At 47.3% G+C, this 19,851-nt stretch overlaps 1 protein-coding gene across 3 annotated transcripts in view; it reads left to right on the top strand.

The window, feature by feature from the left end:
- ANKFY1 (ankyrin repeat and FYVE domain containing 1) overlaps positions 1-19,851 on the top strand; it is a 62,144-nt gene that overhangs the window by 37,184 nt on the left and 5,109 nt on the right. For all 3 annotated transcript variants that reach the window (XM_084862857.1, XM_084862858.1, XM_084862859.1), the window contains 16 exons: positions 766-970; positions 2,584-2,652; positions 2,871-3,070; positions 4,444-4,541; positions 5,520-5,748; positions 6,695-6,793; positions 7,042-7,195; positions 7,752-7,920; positions 8,704-8,822; positions 9,460-9,616; positions 10,543-10,743; positions 12,430-12,606; positions 16,022-16,169; positions 16,627-16,717; positions 17,002-17,126; positions 18,694-18,840. In XM_084862857.1, coding sequence (XP_084718983.1) covers positions 766-970; positions 2,584-2,652; positions 2,871-3,070; positions 4,444-4,541; positions 5,520-5,748; positions 6,695-6,793; positions 7,042-7,195; positions 7,752-7,920; positions 8,704-8,822; positions 9,460-9,616; positions 10,543-10,743; positions 12,430-12,606; positions 16,022-16,169; positions 16,627-16,717; positions 17,002-17,126; positions 18,694-18,840 — 2,388 coding nt within the window. The remainder of the gene's footprint in view (positions 1-765; positions 971-2,583; positions 2,653-2,870; positions 3,071-4,443; positions 4,542-5,519; positions 5,749-6,694; positions 6,794-7,041; positions 7,196-7,751; positions 7,921-8,703; positions 8,823-9,459; positions 9,617-10,542; positions 10,744-12,429; positions 12,607-16,021; positions 16,170-16,626; positions 16,718-17,001; positions 17,127-18,693; positions 18,841-19,851) is intronic.

The following is a 19,851-nucleotide window of genomic DNA, read 5'->3' as shown; positions in this document are numbered from 1 at the left end:
ATAAAACAATCATCAGGTGTGATCTTACTCTGAAGAGGAACCGGTATGCAAGTACAGCAGGTTGAGGGTATGTGTTACTAGGTATAGACTGTGAGAGCAAATGATTGAGGGAGAGAAATTGTATTGGGGAGAAATCTTGGAACCCTTTTTGAGAGTTGATAATCACAAGAGGCTTTTGAAGGATAGGAGCCTGGTATACTGAAACTAGAAGCCTGGTGCATGGCGTTTATGCACTGAGGGGGGAGGGAGAAATCCCTCAGCCAGCCTTTGCTCTCTTACAGTCCACGACCCCTCGGGGGATGTCTGCCGAGGTTTCCTTAGCACTGCCACAGAGGCAGAGGAGGCTCCTGTCACCGCTGCTGAGCGTGCCAGCCGTGAGCCTGGCTTCTGTTTGAGCCGGGTTCCTGCTTTGAGCATCTGCCCCCTGATGATCAGTACGTGTCATAGCAACTGGTTTTTCCACCGTTTGGTCAGTTTGCATACTTGCCTTTTATTATGTAGGATAGTGAAGTGGAGCTGTGATGAAGTGCAGGACAGATAACAGGTAATCAGAAATTGAAGGCAGTCTTGAATTCAAGTGTGTGACTCTGTGCTCTCAGTGATGAGTTCTCCCCTACAGGTGTCCGGAGAGGTTCCGCTCAGACACACCCAGTTGTTTCTCTTTGTCTGCAGCTGCTGACTGGTGCCTTTTTGAGGCAACAGTGGCCAGAATAAGTTGCTCTGGTTTTGTCCTATGTAACACTGCTTCTGTTATTTCTTTCCAAGGGGATGTCTTTGCTTCCACTTTCCTCATCAAAAATGGGGCCCACGTCAGTGCTGCTACCTTGAGTGCCCAGGAGACACCGTTGCACCTGGTGGCATTGTACAGTTGGAAGAAACACTCAGCAGATGTGATGTCTGCCATGGCACAGATTGCAGAGGCCCTTCTGCAGGCTGGTGCCAATCCCAACATGCAGGACATCAAGGGCAGGTGAGTGGGCGAGCAAACAGACTGTTCTTAGCCCCATTCCCAGTGATGTGTAACGGGATGTTCTTTGGTTGGCATTATTCAATCTGATTTTTATTCAGGTCACATACATTTATTTGATACACAAATGAGAGACATGACTAAGGCCTGAGGCATTTTGGGAAATCATTTCCATCTTAGATAACTGAGGTCCTTGGATTTTTTAAGCGATTTCTATTCTCCTCAGAGAGGTCATCTGGTTCAATTGCTCCAGTGGAACCTTCTTCTAGTCTCTGTTAGAGTTTCTTGGGTAAATTGAAGAAGTAGAGCACACCCTCTTAAGGCAGCCTGTTTTATTTCTGTGAGCTCTCATTGCTGGGAAATTCTGCATGTTAGACCCAGTTCTACCTTCTCCTAAATACTTGAATTTAGACAGGTCTATCTGCACAGCTTGCCACTTCTTCCTCAGCACAGCCCTTTGCACATTTGACAGTAGCAGTTGTACACCATTTGCCCCTTCCCAGAAATATTTACTGAAGGCTCTTTGTGGTTTAGAATCTAAGAAAGGGCTGCCTGTTTTGGGGACAGCAGTGTGGGAGGAGGTGAATCACCTAAATCACCCCTTTTCATCATAGCAACTCAGTATTTTATAACTTTGAAAACTCTCTCAAAAAAATAAGAGTTGTGTGAAGTTGTCAGAATAGGGAAAGAGATTTATGTGATGGACAAAATACTTAAATAAGATGGATCTCCACAAACTCTCAATCTCATCTGATAATTATTTTATTACCCAAACATAATTGCATTCCTTTTTTCCTTCTGTTGATTCTTTGTCCCCACCCCTGTCGGCTGCAGTAAACTCTGGCAGTCTGTAACTCTGAGACATGCCAGTCAGGGAGGCCTGGGCCTGGGCTCCATAGTGGTGGTCTCCTTCAGGCTACTCGAGGGCCAAAGAAAACAATGAGGTGTGGTTAACAGACACTTCAGTTCCTACCTGTTGCCACTCTTGAATGTGTTTGAGTACAACAGAGAATTATGGAATGATAGAAACTGCTGGGTTGTGTTTTTTTTTTTTTTGTTTTTTTTTAAATCCTCACTCAAGGATATGTTTATTGTTTTTAGAAAGAGGAAACCAGGAGGTCTTAGGGTGGGAGGCAGGGGGAGGGGGGGGGGGGAGATGGGAAGAAGCATTGATGTGAGAAACATGGATCAATTGCCTTTTGTGCACGCTCCAACTGGGGACTGAACCTGAAATCTGGGTATGTGCCCTAACCAGGAATTGAATTTGCAACCTTTTGGTGTATGGGACGACACTCCAAGCAACTGAGCCACCCAGCCAGGGTGAAACTGATGTTTTAAAAACATGAATATAGGCACAATCAGTAAGGGTCAGGATTTAATTGGAGACTATATCTCTTCCTTTTATTCTTATCCTTTTGGCTGCCGAATAATGAAGGTTAACATATAAGCAAACCCATTTTCATTCTTTACTTCTTGGTCATGGTTTGGGACACTATTTGCCAGTGTAGAAATGTGGACGTTCTTGTGGATGGCTATTCTGGTCGCCTCCTGCTACGGCTTCTGCTGTGCGCGGTCGGGGCCATCCTGACTGACACCTCTCCTCCTTCCTCCTGCAGGACTCCCTTACACTTGTCCATCGTGGCCAGGAACGAATACGTGTTCAATCAGTTGCTGCAGTGTAAACAGTACGTAGGGAGACACGGAGAAATGAAAAAGCAGTTGTGAGGGTGGGATTGTGAGTGAAACATAATTTTTAAAATGTCTTTTCGTGTTGTAAATTTTAATAATTGAAAGTAACTTTTAGAAAATAATCATTCAGCAAATATTCAGAGAAAGAATGAGGCTGCTGTCAGGACAGTGTCTGAAGAAAGCATCTGCTGCTCACATTGCTTCCTCGTTTCAGATTAGACTTAGAACTGAAAGACCACGAGGGCAGCACAGCTCTGTGGCTGGCGGTGCAGTACATCACCGTGTCCTCAGATCAGTCCGTAAACCCCTTCGAAGACCTCCCTGTGGTCAACGGGACCTCATTTGATGAAAACAGCTTTGCAGCGAGACTCATTCAGCGGGGCAGCAACACCAACGCACCTGACTCTAAAACAGGTAAAGCATGTGTCCCTGAGGCCAAGAGCTGGTGCCCAGGTCTGGAGGCTCCATGGAATACAGTGCTAATGATTTACCAAAAATTTAGAAACTTACTGACATATTATTAAGAAGTGTTCTATACTTAATTTTAATTATAGAGGAACTCCAAGTTATTTTAATATTGTGCTTCAAAAAATTTGCCTGGCTGGAGTGGCTCACTGGTTGAGCATTGGCCTATGACTCAGGAGGTCACGGCTTGATTCCTGGTCAGGGTACATGCCCGGGTTGAGGGCTCAATCCCCAGTGTTGGGTGTGCAAGAGGCAGCCGATCAGTGGTTCTCTCTCATCACTGATATTTCTCTTTCTCTCCCCCTTTCTGGGGGGGAAAAAAACTTTAGCCAGATTTTGAGTTGTGTGCATTAAGCTGAAATACTTTTGTTTATTTAATGCAGTGAGTTATAGACTTTTTGGATTCAGAACTCCTTTTACCCTCATAAAGAGCTTTTGTTTTAGTGGGTTGTATTTTTGACTTTTATTGTATTAGAAGTTAAAACTGAGCTAAACCATTTTAAAACAAGAAGAAAAAAATTTTTTGTTTTATTTAGAAAAGAGTGATAATACTAAACAAAATATTTCTAAGCCAGTGGTTGGCAAACTGTGGCTCTTGAGCCACGGTTTGCCACTCTGTTGACTAATGAGTTTGCCGACCACTGCTGTAAGGCATTACCCTTACCCAGAAGTTTTGATTTCAGGTTAAAGACATTAGTATATTATTAAAATGTTTTTTAAGTGTTTTTCCCTAAGGCAGTGCTCGGCAAACTCATTAGTCAACAGAGCGGCAAATGCGGTTCTAAGCCAAACACAAACATTTGAGGCCCCAAGAGTAAAAGTGAAGTATTTAAGGGGCATTTTCTGGTAGCATTTAGGTCATAGTGTCTTCAAAATAGACATCCAACTCAGAGTTTCTCAGACATGGACAACTCGCCCTCCTTACCCCCAGCTTCCCACCCTGGACATTGGGCATCACCTGTAATCATTTTTTATTGTCACAGCAAGGTTAGGGATGCTGCTGTCACCTAGTGGGCAGAAGCCAGGAGTACTGCTAAACATTGGGCGGTGCCTCATAGTAAAGAATTACCTGACCCAGAATGCCAGTAGCACTGCTATTGAGAAGTGTGTTCTAATCCAGCCCAGTACGAAGACCTCACTTCCCTCTGGTCCTGGGTGGTGGCTAGTGCAAACCCAGCTCCTCCGTCTCCGGACTATCCGGAGAGGGCCTGTGTGGACTGGAATCGAGCCTCTTTAGGTGTGGGTGGTCAGGGTTTGGTGCGTTGTGGAACTTGACCTCATTGTTATGCAAATGGAGAATGAATATGCCTCCTTTCTCCTAGGAAATTGCTTACTGCAGCGGGCAGCTGAAGCAGGAAATGAGGCAGCAGCTCTTTTCCTGGCAACCAGTGGTGCCCACGTCAACCACAGAAACAAGTGGGTAAGTGGCAGGGCAGCAGGGAGCGGTTTTGGTCTGTGGAAGAGATGACAGTGGCAGTTTGAAGGGGAAAATGGAATGGATTCTTTTTTTCAATTTGTCTCTAAGTAATCTGTACACAGTATTAAAAAAGAGTGAAACAGAATCTTGTATCCTCAAATATTGTTGATTCCTTGACTCATTCAGCAACCATTTCCTAAACATTTATGGTATATTAGGTTGGAAACTACATGTACATATATATTGGCTGCCTCTTATACACCCCCTACAGGGGATCAAGCCCACAACCCAGGCATGTGCCCTGTACCAGAATTGAACCTGGACCTTTCAGTCTGCAGGCCGATGCTCTGTTTACTAAGCCAAACTGGCTAGGGTGTTTTCAAATATTGAATCAAGTACCTATCATAACAACTTAAAATGTTTTTAAAATTTTTTTTAAATGTATGTTTTTATTGGTTTCAGAGAGAGAAAGGGAGAGAGGGAGACAGAAACATCAATGATAAGAGAGAATCATTGATCGGGAGCCCATAACCCAGGCATGTGCCCTGACTCGGTATCGAACTGACCTCCTGGTTCATAGGTCATTGCTCAACCACTGAGGCACATCGGCCTGGCAAGGCTCTTCCATTTTCTGTAGCATTTATTTTAATGACACTTGTAATAGTCATCTATTATTTTTATAATTATAGCTAATTATAAAAACAAAGTGAAGGGTGCTTAAGAAGGTCATTGAAAATGCAGAAGATGATTTGCCAGAAGGTTGGACTGGTGCTTGGGAAGACATTGACGAATCTAGGGGTGGTGGCACAGGGGAAAGGGAAGAGAGGTGACCGGGAGGAGTGGGACAGAAGTCGTGGAGGCCAGCTGGTGACAGGATGAGCCAAGGGCTGTGACTGCCACTGGGATCTGAGTTTCACTTGGGCTGTGAGGAGAACTCCCAGCCTGAAAGTGCTCTGCTTTGGATCACGTGTTTCTGTTCAGGGAGAAACCCCGTTGCACACAGCCTGTAGGCATGGCCTGGCTAACCTCACCGCAGAGCTCCTGCAGCAAGGCGCCAACCCAAACCTGCAGACCGAGGAAGCTCCGCCTCTGCCGAAGGAGGCTGCGTCCCCGGCCAGCTCCCTGGGCAGCGTCTACCTGCAGACGCCGCTGCACATGGCCATCGCCTACAATCACCCAGATGTGGTGTCTGTCATCCTGGAACAAAAAGGTGGGTGGTGGGAACCGCTGCCTGCCGCCGTGACCTGTGGGTGGCGGTGCTGAGGAGGTCATTACAGAGGTGATGGTTCTTTCCTTGGCGAGTTTTTCAGGTGAACTAGAAAAGCGTACAGTCTGGCCCCCGTCTACAGTGTACATTTTCAGGATGGGGCCTGCCCGTTTCACCCGCCGGGTTCAGGTGTTAGGACCTTTGACTGTTTCCTCTATTTTGGGGTGTTTGCCCGGCATTTCTGTGGAGGTCAAGCAAAGCTTTGCTTTGGTGTGAGCCCTGTCTTGGAGAACTCTGCTGTGGCAGGTCCTCTCCGAGCCACCAGTCCTCTCTGCCTCTGAGCCCTCCTCGCAGTGAACCACGAGATAGGAGCCGAAAAGAGGGGCCCAGGGAGGCCCCGCAGGGGGAGGCCCGTTCCCCTCAGAAAGACCCTCGGCGTTCTCTCCTGTCCCCGGCTTAGGGTGACTCACCTGTGTCCGTCCTGGTGAAGGCTCGCTCTTTGGAGGGAATGGGGTCTGGGTAGAATGCACCTTTTCTTGGTCCTCACAGGAATGGGTAGATGGTAGGAATTGCCTTTAGGAAAACATGGCCAAGGCATGGTTTTGATCCTTTCCCACAATCAGGTAATTAACGTGTGTTTCCACAGTGGAGTCTAATTTCCTTTTATGAAGATTCAATGTTTTAAGCTTTAAAATTTTTCATTTTCCCCATAAGTTTAGCTCTGTAGTTAGATTTCTTGGCTTCCACTCTCCACAAGAAAATTTATCCGTTTGTATTTTAGCCAGTCAGTTTGAAACTGATCTCTTACTCTCTTGGATACTTTATTTTTTTAATATGTATTTTTTATTGTTTAAAATATTACATATAAGTACATATATCTTCTTGGATACTTTAAATTTGAACCATGGGATGGTAAAATCAAGTGTTCTTTTCCTTTAAAAAAATTTAGCTAATGCTCTTCATGCCACCAACAACTTGCAAATTATTCCGGACTTCAGCCTCAAGGATTCCCGAGACCAGACTGTGCTGGGCCTGGCCTTATGGACAGGTATGGCTGTGCGAGAGGCTGTTGACACCTGCAGACAGACAGATGGCAGGAGGGAGGGGGTGAGGGAGAGAGGAAAAGAAGCAAGGAGGTGGTGGGGCTTAGTTGTAAAATAATCTTCCTGTTTGGGTTAAACCTGTAATATCCAGTTTAAAAACTGCCGGCTTTGAGAAGTGGAGAGGGTGTGTTTGTTGCAGTAAGTGGCTGGAGGAGTGGGGACATGCCTTAACCAGGGCTTGCTTGTTTCCCAGGCATGCACACGATCGCAGCCCAGCTGCTGGGCTCCGGGGCGGGCATCAACGACACCATGTCGGACGGGCAGACGCTGCTGCACATGGCCATTCAGCGGCAGGACAGCAAGAGCGCACTCTTTCTCCTGGAGCACCAGGCAGACATCAACGTCAGGTGGGCTGAGCCTCGGCAGCGCCAGCTCAAAAGCAGAGCCCTGCTTTTAGCACCCACTGTCGTCCTTGTTAGATAAGGGGGGAGACCAGGGTCTGAAGTGAATGCGGTGCAGAAACTGGGCGTAACCGTACACTCCCGCTCTTTCCCCCACTCGCACTGTCTCATTAAAAAGGACAGTCTCAAATCACTTGAGTAAGAATTCAGTTATAACGAAGATCATTCCAATAAATGAGCTGTCAGAAAGTCTTGAAGGGGAAATATGTACAGTTAAACTTGCATTGTTTTGAGATGCTGTTAAAAGCAGCTATATGCCCTTAAGATTTCAACACCCTGGGATGTTGGTCCATTACCTTTTCTGTGACATAGAATGGCATGGCTATATTTTTTAAAAGATCTGGGACAGATGCTATTGACATACAACTGAAAGGATATTAATTAATGTGAATGAATTAGTTTAAGGCCTACGGTGGATTCAGGCCTCTGGGACGCCCAGAAGGGCACACTTTGTTGTTGGCTTTCACTACAAATGCTGGGTTTGGTGTGCGTGTCCTGGCAGGACGCAGGATGGAGAGACAGCCCTTCAGCTGGCCATCAAAAACCAGCTCCCGCTGGTAGTGGATGCCATATGCACCCGAGGAGCTGACATGTCCGTGCCGGACGAGGAGGGGAACCCGCCATTGTGGCTCGCGCTGGCAAATAATCTGGAGGACATCGCATCGACTCTGGTGAGTCAAACTCAACTTTAGCCTCTGGTTACTCATGGGGATATTGTGTGTCAGAAATGGATTTGGTACCTACATAGTGGCCACAAGGAGCAAGAGGTTTGCCAGGTAACAAACGGAGCCAAGGACGAGCCTTAAAAAATCACACTAGAGAAATGTGCAGTTCAGCATGGTCTCCGATGACCCGTTTTGTAGACTGCTTTTATCAAGAAAACTGCCAAGAAGCAAGGGTTTCCTCAGGAGTCTGCTCTGAGGTGGGTTAATCTGATGTGGGCTCTTCTGCTATCACCAGGGTGACACATTCCCAAATCTCAGTTCTGTCTCCCTTGTTCAGAACGTAGCCCCCAAAGCAGAGGTAGCTCTGAAGTTACTAGCTTTTTGAAGAGCCTGAAATGTGGCAGTAAGGCATTGGCACCTGGGGGCTTTACCCAGTCGTTACTGACTTTACCTGTTAATTATAGGTAGGTGTTACTGGGGCGTGTGTGTGTGCGCGTGCGCGCGCGCACGCCTCCTTTTCTAGAACACAGCTCAAGAGGGCATTAATTAAACATATCTCTCAGATTTCATAAACACATCATCACTTCAGGGACTTGGGCACGCTTGCACAGAGCAGATTTTAATCATTGTTTGTAAATCTGATGAATGATTCAGATAAAAATCGTTATCAGTTAATTATCAACTGTGTCTTGCCTGAAAAATGAACCTAATGGTGTGCATAGAGCTCCGAGATGGTAATAAAAAGTTGGCCTTTTCCAGGCAGTGTGTGAGTAACGTGTTTTTCTGCAGGTCAGACACGGCTGTGATGCCACATGCTGGGGCCCAGGACCTAACGGGTGCCTTCAGACACTCCTGCACAGAGCCATCGACGAAAACAACGAGTCCACCACCTGCTTCCTTATTCGCAGGTCTGAGAAGCCTAAGTATCTCTTCAAATCTTTTTTATTCAGCAAGACTGTTGGCTACAGTCTTATTGGCCGGACTCCCCTAATTACGGCTATCAGAGGGTCACTGTCAAGTTAAGTCAGCCGAGAGATGTGACTCATTTGTGAGGAAAGAACCTTGAGTGCCCAGATCAAAGAATCTGCTGTCAGCCTCCTGCAGGCTGCTCATAGTCAAATCAGGCCATTTTGCATAATGAAGCCAGGAGGCTAGGGGGTCAGGAGGGAAGCTGGAGACCAGAGGGCCTCTGCAGGACCCCCCCGTAGATACATAAGCCATAATGGCTCCATAGCTTCTTAGTACAGGCTGTGTGGGAAGCCATGCAGGAAACCTGTAGAGGTGGTTTTAAACTTGAAGTACTTGCAGCTCCCCTGGGGAGATGTAGAGTTCTGCTGCCCAGGCGGTCCCCAAGACCATTTACGGCAGAACCTATGGGAGGGGGACCCAGACACTGACATTTGAGGCCAAGGCCAAGGATGGCAATCCTGGCAGAGCTTTTTGCTGGATTGGACAGGGCTGCTGCTGGAAGCTTCTCTGCATGCCTGGAGGCTGGGTGGCAGCTTGGCCCGTGGAGCCTTCCTTTCATTTCCTCCTCCTCTTCAGCGGCTGCGATGTGAACAGTCCCAGACAGCCCGGAGCTAATGGAGAAGGCGAGGAAGAGGCCAGAGACGGGCAGACGCCCTTGCATTTGGCAGCCTCCTGGGGCCTGGAAGAGACGGTCCAGTGTCTTCTGGAGTTTGGTGCCAATGTAAATGCACAGGTATGGAGAGTTTCTCTTCTCCAGGGGGATTGCTGGTAACCCCAGAATTAGGGAAAAGCTCCTCTTTTGGCAAAGGGGTCTTGCAGATTCTCAGTCCCGGGTCTGCTTTACCACAAATGGGGCTAAGCTGCAGACAGATGAAGTGATTCTCTGTGTCTTACAGCCTGCCTAGTCACTTTAATGATTTCACGTTGAAGTTTTCTTCTTTGTGCCTTGACCCTTCAACTTGGTTTAGCCTCCTATTCCGGCTAAAGATTTCCATTGAGAGTTCTACTCACAGGCTGCATACAGACAGTCCCCAACTCATGATGATTGACTTAATGATTTTTCATCTCTAGGATGATACGCATAATTTAATCAATTACATGAGATTGTGTTAGATTATTTTTGCCTGGTTGTAAGCTAACGTAAGTGTTCTGAGCACATTTAAGATAGGCGAGGCTAAGTTACGGTGTTCTGTGGGTTGGGTGTGGTAAATGCATTTTCGACTTAAAAGGTACTTCACTTACGATAGGTTTTTTGGGATGTAGCGCCATTGTAAGTTGAGGAGCATCTGGACAGTGTTCAGTGAAATGTTCCAGGAACTCAACTGAGCATCCCCGAGTCATGGTTCTTGATGTTTGTCGATGCTCTAGCCTGTGAACATGGATGTGGGCGGCCCTGTAGTCAGTCAGAGGAGGAGGGTGTAACTTGGAGCTAAGGCTGACTGCAGAGCTTGTAAACAAGTGTGTGTGTGCCCGTAGGTCACTGGGACGGGATGGGGAGTGGCTTTTAGTCGTCTCTGCTTGGCCTCAGAGCTGATTTCGAACACAGGGTGGCAGTATTGATTCTGAGAACCAAATTTGGTTTAAAAGTTACCCCCCTTTATGTTTTCCCCGAGTTTTATCGTTCGTTTGAAGATTGAAATCTGTGCCCTGTCCCTGTAGGATGCAGAAGGGAGAACACCTATTCACGTGGCCATCAGCAACCAACATAGTGTCATCATTCAGCTGTTGATTTCTCACCCTGACATCCTCTTGAATGTCCGGGACAGACAAGGGCTGACCCCTTTTGCCTGCGCCATGACTTACAAGAACAACAAGGCGGCCGAGGCCATCCTGAAACGCGAGTCTGGGGCTGCAGAGCAGGTGAGTGACCAGCACCCAGCCTTCTCTACGGTGTCCCGAGCAGGGCAGAGCCTGTTCCATGGAGACTAAACCTATGTCTCCAGCCGTATAGGTCTCTTCCATGTAAAGACATTGTTTTGAAATTATACTCCCCTTTTTTAAAACCTGACCATTTAGATGTCCTGTCAGTGCGGGATGAGGTTAGACTGTTCTGCTCTGTGTGTCGCCACATAATGGTGTCTCATGTGCACCTGAGGCCACTCTTGCCTTTGCTTGGTTGCTTAATTGCCCTAGTAATGCATATGTTTAAGAGATTGAAATTGAACTTGAGCTTTTGGCGTGATTTGTGGCAACTTTCTGTGTATTTTAAGGAGTTAAGTTGTTAGCATTCTCTTAGCAGGCTCAGTTGTCCTGTTTGTTCTGGATGGTGAACTGTTGACCTGAAACAGCAGATTGGGTGGGAAATGACAGCAGCAACTGATCTGAGGCGGGAGCTGGGACAGGTTTGCTAGAGTCTCTGTTGAGCACTTAGGATACTGCCGAGATGTTAAGTAGCCATTTATGAAGGTAGATGGAAATTTGGGACCTTGCAACAATCTCAGATAGTTGAAAAGTGTTGCTTGATGTTCAGACTTCTGTACGTTGTGTGTGTCTTCAGCATTTCCGTAAGTGTGGCTGCTTCGTGCAGGTGTAACCTCACCATTGCTCATGTAAAATGTGCAAGAATGGACACGTTGCTTCTCAGTCTGGCACTGTTGACCAGAGCCCTTTGCAGGTACATGGCTGTGACATGGCGTACAGTGTGGAGATGTGTTAGGGATTTGGTGTGTGTGCAGCATGTCGGAGTCTCCCTCACTTCTCACTGAGCACTCATACTGACAAGGCAGCTCTTTCACAACTGCAGGACTCTCTGTAGTTTGATTTGAGTGAGCTTTTGTCTGCTTTACATTTTAAAAAATATATATATTTTATTGATTTTTTACAGAGAGGAAGGGAGAGGGATAAGAAAGCTAGAAACACCGATGAGAGAGAAACATCGATCAGCTACCTCCTGCACACCCCCTACCAGGGATGTGCCCGCAACCAATGTACATGCCCTTGATCGGAATCGAACCTGGGACCTTTCAGTCCGCAGGCCCACACTCTATCACTGAGCCAAACCGGTTTCGGCTGCTTTACAAAGTCTGCGTTACACTGTTGGCTGCCTCCCCAATATGTACTGTCCTCCTGTAGCTCTATAAAAGAGGAAACCTTCTGCAAGTTCTGAAGATTGTTTGACTGTTTGGAGTCAGGCCGGCATTGCTGCTGTGGTGCTAGGATGCTGGGTGCCTGTCTTAGCCAAAGCAAGGGGCTCCCAAAGTTCATCTCCACCCTGGCCTTCCCCTGATACGGCAGCGTGTTGGTGCCTTCCTTTCCCGGGACTTCAGGTTGTCTGTTTCTTGGCTTTCCCAGTCTAGCTCCTGCTGCGCAAGGCCCCAGCACAGCTGGGCCAGGGCAGTGGCTGCCTTTCCCAGCCCTCGAGGAGGACCGTGCACACATGGGCATGGGCACACGTACATCCGGTGGTTGGTTTGGGGTGGGGCCTTCCTGGACCTGAGGAAAGGATATACCGTGACTCCTCCAGTGGTCAGAGCAGCCCGCAGGTGCGCAAGGAGCCACTCTTGCATGAGGAGCCCACTCATATTTTGGTTCCTGATTTTTGCTCAGGTGGATAACAAGGGCCGGAACTTTCTTCATGTGGCCGTTCAGAACTCGGATATTGAGAGCGTCCTGTTCCTGATCAGTGTCCAGGCGAATGTGAATTCCAGAGTCCAGGATGCTTCCAAGTTGACCCCTTTGCACCTTGCTGTCCAAGCAGGCTCAGAGATCATCGTCCGCAATTTGGTAAGTGTGGCCGAAACATTACATGAAACATGCAGACAAAGCATGTGGTAGAGTGTGTGCAGATCTCTCATTATAGGTGTTTTCCAGTTACTGCGAAAGGCCAGTGCACATTTGGGGAGTAAGTGCCAGGGAAGCAGGTGTGTTAGCAGATCCTAAGTCCCAGCGGGCTGCCTGGGCAGGCAGGTGCTGAGTGAGGCCATGAAGGAAAGTAGGATTTGGGTGGCAGAGGCGGGGGGGAGCATCTAGGGAAAGGAGCTCAGCTGGGGCTTTCGAGTGCACCTGTTTGCGCTTGCTCTCTCTTTCCCCCTCTCTCTTTTTTAAAGTGAGGTATAATTAATATATACATTAGTTTCAGTTATGTAACATATTGATTCGATATTTGTAAAAGGACCACCACAATAAATCTAACATCTGTCACCATATATAGTCACACAAATTTTTCTTTGTGTGTGATGAGGTCTTTTAAGAATTATTCTTTGCAGTTTTCAAATATACAATAGTATTAGTAACTATAATCACCATGCTATGCATGGCCTCCCGTGACTGACTGACTTTCTAACTGTAGGTTTGTACCTTCACCCATTTTGCCTACCACATCCTCTGGCAACTACCCAAATCTATTCTCTGTGGCTGTGAGCTTGGGGCTTTTTATTTTTTTTATTTTTTAATTTCACATATAAGTGAGATCTTAATGATATTTGCCTTTCTTTCACTGACTTAATTCACAAAGCATAATGCCCTCAGTGTTCATCCAAGTTGTCACAAATGGCAAGATTTCATTCTGGTTTTATTTTTTTTTGTAATTTTTTTTTTTTTTTTAGAAAATATATTTTTATTGGTATTAGAGAAGAAGGGAGAGGGAGAGAGAAATGGAATATCATTGATGAGAGAGAATCATTGGTTGGCTGCCTCCTGAACACCCCACTGGGGATTGAGCCTGCAACCCAGGCACCTGTCCTGACCCGGAATCGAACTGTGACTCCCTTAAACAGAGGTCAATGCTCATTCACTGAGCAACGTTGGCCAGGATCATTCTGTTTTAATGGCTGAATAGAATTCCATTGTGTGTGTATATGTTGTATATTTATATAGCCTATATGTATACATTATGTATATGTGTGTACATACACTGTATACATACATGTTGTATATACATGCACACAATGTCTTCTGTACCCATTAACCCATTGATGGACACGTAAGATGTCTCTGTATCTTAGCTATTGTGAGTAATGCTGCGTGAACATAGGGGGCATTCCATCAGTCTGCCTGCCACACTGAGAGCCTAAGGAGGTTGGAAGGCCCCTTCACCAAGGTCATGCTCTGCCTTACAAAGTCCTGAGCTTGCAGCGACAGGAGTAGGAATAGCAGATCTCCCAGTGACCATCCAGTCCTTCCTCTGAGAATTGTACAGCATAATGTTAGAATCTGTTCGCATTGCATAAAGCCTTTACCCAAACTCTCCCCCTCCCCCAGTTAACCAACCTAGGGTTAGCTATGCTCCCTAGCACTTGTGACCATGAATACCCCTCTGTGCTATGTCCTATCTGGACCTATGAATGACTCGAAGCCCAGAAGCTGGTTTGCCTGGGACTGGAAAGTTGGGGTGAGAAGCAGAGCAGCTAACCAGTGCCGGAGTTTCCCAGGGGGCAGAGCGCCTGCACACAGACAGGAACTAGGTGCCTCAGCCCTCAGGGGAGCAAACTGCAGATTCTTTTCTGTTAATAGCAAAGTCTGTGAAACTTTGTCAGAAAGTGGGTTATGAATTTCAAATACTAAGCTAACATATTATTTAAAGTTCCTTCCTGCCTTTAATTCTGTTATGGTCTTTTTTAAAAAAAAAAAATAATGTAAAAGTAGTACATGCTCTCCCCGGCCAGTTTGGCTCAGTGGGTTGGAGCGTTGTCTCATGCACCAAAGAGTTGTGGGTTCTATTCCCAAGCAGGGCACATACCTAAGGTTTGGATTCAATCTCAGGTCAGGAGGTACCATCAATGTTCCTCTCTCTCTCACATTGATGTCTCTCTATCTTTCTTCCCTCCCCTCCCTCTTCCTTCCCTCTTAAAAAATAGTGCATTCTTATTGTGAAAAACTTAAAGCATATAAGGATATAAAGCAAAAAGTATCTCTCTTGCACCCTCAACTCTTCCTCTGAGTTTGGTATATATGTTTCTTTTTAATATTTTATTGATTTTTTTTTTTTTTTTTTGCAGAGAGGAAGGGAGAGGGATAGAGAGCTAGAAACATCGATGAGAGAAGAACATCAACCAGCTGCCTCCCGCACACCCCCCACCGGGGATGTGCCCGCAACCGATGTACATGCCCTTGACCGGAATCGAACCTGGGACCTCTCAGTCCGCAAGCTGACGCTCTTTCCACTGAGCCAAACCAGTTTCGGCTGGTATATATGTTTTTAAACACTTGCAGTTTCTATGTTTATGTGTGAATGTATATATATTTCTTTCTCTCCCCAAATGGATAATACTATCATACTGCCTCCTAATTTGACTTTTTTATTAAAATATTCTAATATTTTATTTATTTAAAAAATATTTTTTAATTGATTTCAGAGAGGCAGGAAGAGGGAGATATAGAAACATCAGTGATGAGAGAGAATCACTGGTTGCCTGTCTCCTGCACTCCATACACTGGGCCCACAACCTGGGCATGTGCCCTGACTGGGAATCGAACCGTGACCTCCTGATTTGTAGGTCAGCACTCAACCACTGAGCCATGCCAGCCAGGCTATATTGTCATTTTCATAACTAAATCCTTTTTGCAATCTGGTTTCACTTTTTTAAATAATGGACATCCTTAATAGTGAACATTCATTGCAGTCTTGTGTTATTTTATGTACTGATGTTTACAAGTAGAAATGTCTGTGTCATAAGGAATGCCTTTAAAAAAATAAATAAATTATATATATATATATACACACATATATATATACATATATATATATACACACATATATATACACACACACATATATATATATATATTTATTGATTTTTTACAGAGAGGAAGGGTGAGGGATAGAGAGTTTGAAACATCGATGAGAGAGAAACATCGATCAGCAGCCTCCTGCACAGCTCCTACTAAGAATGTGCCCGCAACCAAGTACATGCCCTTGACCAGAATCGAACCTGGGACCTTTCAGTCCGCAGGCCGACGCTCTATCCACTGAGCCAAACCGGTTAGGGCAGGAATGCCTTTTTAACATTTTGATGATTGTCTGTTTGTCCTTGGGGCAGGTTTTGCTGGCTTATGCCTTGAGTGTTTGTGAGGCCCTTTGCCCCCAGCTTTGCTAGCAGAACAGACTCCGTGGATGTCAGAGTCAGGCAGGCTTGCCCCCCTTGAGTGGGATCTTGGTTGGTTGTGGAAAAGAGGCCGCTCATGTAATCAACTTCATCAGCTTCTTGCAGGAGCCAAAGTGAACGAATTAACCAAGCACCGCCAGACCGCCCTCCATCTCGCTGCCCAGCAGGACCTGCCCACCATCTGCTCGGTCCTCTTGGAGAACGGAGTGGACTTTGCCGCTGTGGATGAGAATGGAAATAATGGTAATTCCCAGTCTTTCCCCTTTGTCCAGTGCTGAGTGCCGTTAGCAAACCCTCCAATCTAGGGGTGGAGGTGCACGTACTCGTGGGTCTGCTCCCCCTCAGGGAGGCTGGCTGTCATAGAGCAGAGCATGGTAGGGAAGGCCCTGAGCCGGGCATCCAGCATGCCACTGTCCAGGCTCTGGGCAGCCTGCAATCCGAATGGTAACCCCTAAAGCCAGAAATGGCTTCTTCTGAAACCATTAAAGCTCATTTTGGGGTAACTGTGGAAGCAAAAAGCAAAGTCTTGTAAGGTTGCATTTATGGCTCATTCTTGGGTGGTGAATACTGGAAAGGATGTGAGTGGACCATGGCTGCTCTGTCTGCGTTCCTTTTAGAGCAAGGTTTGTGAGGGTGAGGAGCAGTCCAGATTTCCTGTGTGTGCTTCTTGGCTTGCACAGTAAGAGGCTCTATTCCCTAGCTCTTCATCTTGCTGTCATGCACGGTCGGCTCAACAACATCCGGGTCCTTCTGACTGAGTGCAACGTGGACGCCGAAGGCTTTAACCTGAGGTGAGTGCGCGAGTTCCAGAGCGGAGGCCAGTGCGCCACGTGCTCTGCTGCCCCTTGAAGCTGGCGGTCACTGGTGTCACACTGCCGAACCGGGCACTGTGGCCCTGGGCCAGGCTTTGGTGCCCTGGAATTTTCCTTTTTGCATAATACTTTCTAGAAAAACTTTTATGACCTATTTCGTGTCCTTTGATTTGTCCAGCATCATAGAGTTCAGAAAATCCCATTTCTTTTCTGGATGAAGGCAGTGGCAGATACATACCTAACTTTTCAACTTGCTTTGTCAGAGGCCAGTCGCCACTGCACATTTTGGGACAATATGGCAAAGAGAATGCAGCGGCCATCTTTGATCTCTTCTTAGAGTGCATGCCTGATTATCCTCTGGATAAACCGGATGCAGAAGGAAACACGGGTAAGTAATGAGCTGTGTGTGTGTCCTGTCTCCTGTGTTCCTTGCTTCCTGGAACAGTAAGAGCCCAGGCACACATGGTGCTGTATAAACAGCAGTGTCTGGCTTCAGGCCCAGCACATGATGTGTATCTGCTATCTGGTGCTCCACAGCCAGACCCTTGTCCAAACAGGCCCGCCCGCCCGTTCTTGTTGCCCTCATGTACCTCTTATCTAGGCAGTGAGGGGGCTATCCAAGCTCCCAGATGCCTGGAGAGAAATAAAATATAAGCACCTCACAGATGCTTTAGAGGAGGAAGTGGCTAGACGTGTGTTGACATGCTTTGGGAAAGCAGCAAGTTATATGCAGAGAAGGGCTGATGTCTTATTGAGGGGGTTTGAAAGTAGGCCTCTCTCATGTTGTTGCTCTAGCTATGAGCAATCGCTATATTAATTTGTGTAGCTTTCATAGTTTTTTAAATATATATATATATATATATATATATATATATATATATACACACTTTGACATTCATTTTTCTTGTTGAACACCCACAATAATCCTATAAGGTAAGCAGTACATATAGTGTGTCCCCATTTTTCAAGTAAGGAAACAAAGATGAAACCCAAATCTCTCCTTCCCAGTGCAGGGCTCGCTGAGCACTTCCTGCTGCTGTGCCCCATTCATTGCCCTCAGGCCAGTCAGCGCCTCCATGGCGTTGGCAGTGATGCATCACCAAGGGCTGTCCTGAACCGGACCACGGGACCGAGTATCTTGTCATCAGACCTTGGCCTTGGGGAGAGTTCTTGGTCTTGATCCGCATGGGGTTTCTAAGCCGGCAGTGGTGAGCCCGAGCTTCCGAGGAGCCAGGCCTGGGTGTGAGCCGCTGGGCCCAGCACCAGCTCCAGGGAGCACCGTCTTCCGGGAGCAGGAGATGGGCGGGCAGGCCCTGAAGTGCACAGCAGGCCTGACTAAGAACCTCACTGTCCTAGTCCAGCAGGTGGTTCTGGGTAAACTTTGCAAGTTCTCCAAGCCCATTTCTTCATTTGAAATAAAACCCCTATCTGACTGGATTATTTAGAGAATTAAGTGAAAGAATTCAAGTGTCTGGAAAGGTAAGCAAAGGGGAGCTACTGTTAGCTGTAACTGTTAGTAAGAAGGGCCAGCAGGAATGCCGGGCCAGAGCCCGGTTCCCACTGGGCCTGCTCCTGCACAGAAGAAGGGTTCCAGGGGGGAAAGAACTTTCTGGAATATGTTGCCCACACGGACTTTTTCCTGCCTGTGTACACGCCTCTCAGGTCTTTAGATTGAGTTACACTGTGTGAGAGAGCTTCGTCCTCCTGGCGTTTCACGCCAGGGGAAGGCGGCGGAGGCTGTGTGCTTTTCCTTCAGGGACTGACCCCCTGTAGTTCTCGCAGCCGAAGCTCCGAATGGGCAAGGGAGTGTCCCTGCAGCTGGAGCTGCGCTGGTGGCCCCCGGCTCAGGGCCGGGTCCTCGGGGAGGGTCTCGCTAACACCCATGGGGCTGTCCCACCCTCAGCTGCCCTCTGCCAGCCCTGAGGGAAGTAGCGCTACTGTGTTTTGTCTTCCAGTGCTGCTTCTAGCGTACATGAAGGGGAATGCCAACTTGTGCCGTGCCATCGTCCGATCTGGGGCTCGCCTCGGGGTGAATAATAACCAAGGTGTCAACATTTTCAACTACCAGGTTGCCACCAAGCAGCTCCTGTTCAGACTGTTAGGTGAGAGGCCTCCTCCCTGCCCTTGGCCTGCGGGCACAGCGCAGTGCTGACTCCGGATGGATTGGGATCTGTGCGTTCTAACAACTCGTTCCTGAGCTAGCCGTTCGGGCACCGCATGGGGCTTTTCTGTGTGAATGCCATGAAGGGCTTTGGGCCATGGCAGGAGGGTCACTGTTAGTCTCTTTTCAGTGCTCGCCTTGGGGCCCCTGCTGGTTTCCCCCTCCCCTTGCTGCCACCAGAGCTCCCTAAGCTCCAGGCAGGTCCCCTTCCCCTTGGGTCCTGGCTGCTCATCAGCACCTTCACCCTGGGCTGATTCAGACTCTGCCTCCTTCAGAGCTGCTTCTGCTTTAGCCCCACTCGCTCTCCATCCGCTGTTTCTGTTTCCTCCTGTGAGGAGGAGCTCTTCACTCCCGATTATTCCATATTTGTCCATCCCCATTGATGAGGCAGAGAATCACAATGCTGTCGGCACCCACAGTGGACACAGCAGGCTCATTAGCCTCATGGCGTGGGCAGAGAACTGAGCTCAAAAATATTTTGTGGCCCAGCTGGCATGGCTCAGTGGTTGAACAGCGACCTATGAACCAGGAGGTCAGGGTTCAATACCCAGTAAGGGCACATGCCCAGTTTGCTGGCTCAATTCCCAGTAGGGGGCATGCAGGAGGCAACTGATCAATGATTCTTTCTCGTCATTGATATTTCTCTCTCTCCCTTTTCCTTCCTCTTTGAAATCAATAATATATATATTATTTTTTTAAAAGAAATATTTAGTAGCTATCAATTTTGATATAAGTGATTTACCTAGGGTGACAAAGCTGATTTGTAGCAGAGCCAGTGCTAAAGCTGTGTTTCTAAGATGCCTGGTCTACTGTTTGCTTGCACTTGGTTGGCCTTTTAAGAGCTCAGAATAGGAGCCTAATGCAGTGCTGGCTGTAGAGGTGCCTGACAATGAGTGATTCGTGTGCTGCTCCTCCCTGTGCACTCCGGCTGCTGTGTACACAGAACTCAGGC

The sequence above is a fragment of the Pipistrellus hanaki genome, assembly GCF_964339955.1.
Source record: "Pipistrellus hanaki genome assembly, chromosome: 16".
Taxonomy (NCBI): Eukaryota; Metazoa; Chordata; class Mammalia; order Chiroptera; family Vespertilionidae; genus Pipistrellus; species Pipistrellus hanaki.
Note: the sequence above shows the minus strand (reverse complement) of the source record. Positions and strands in the feature narration are given on the sequence as shown.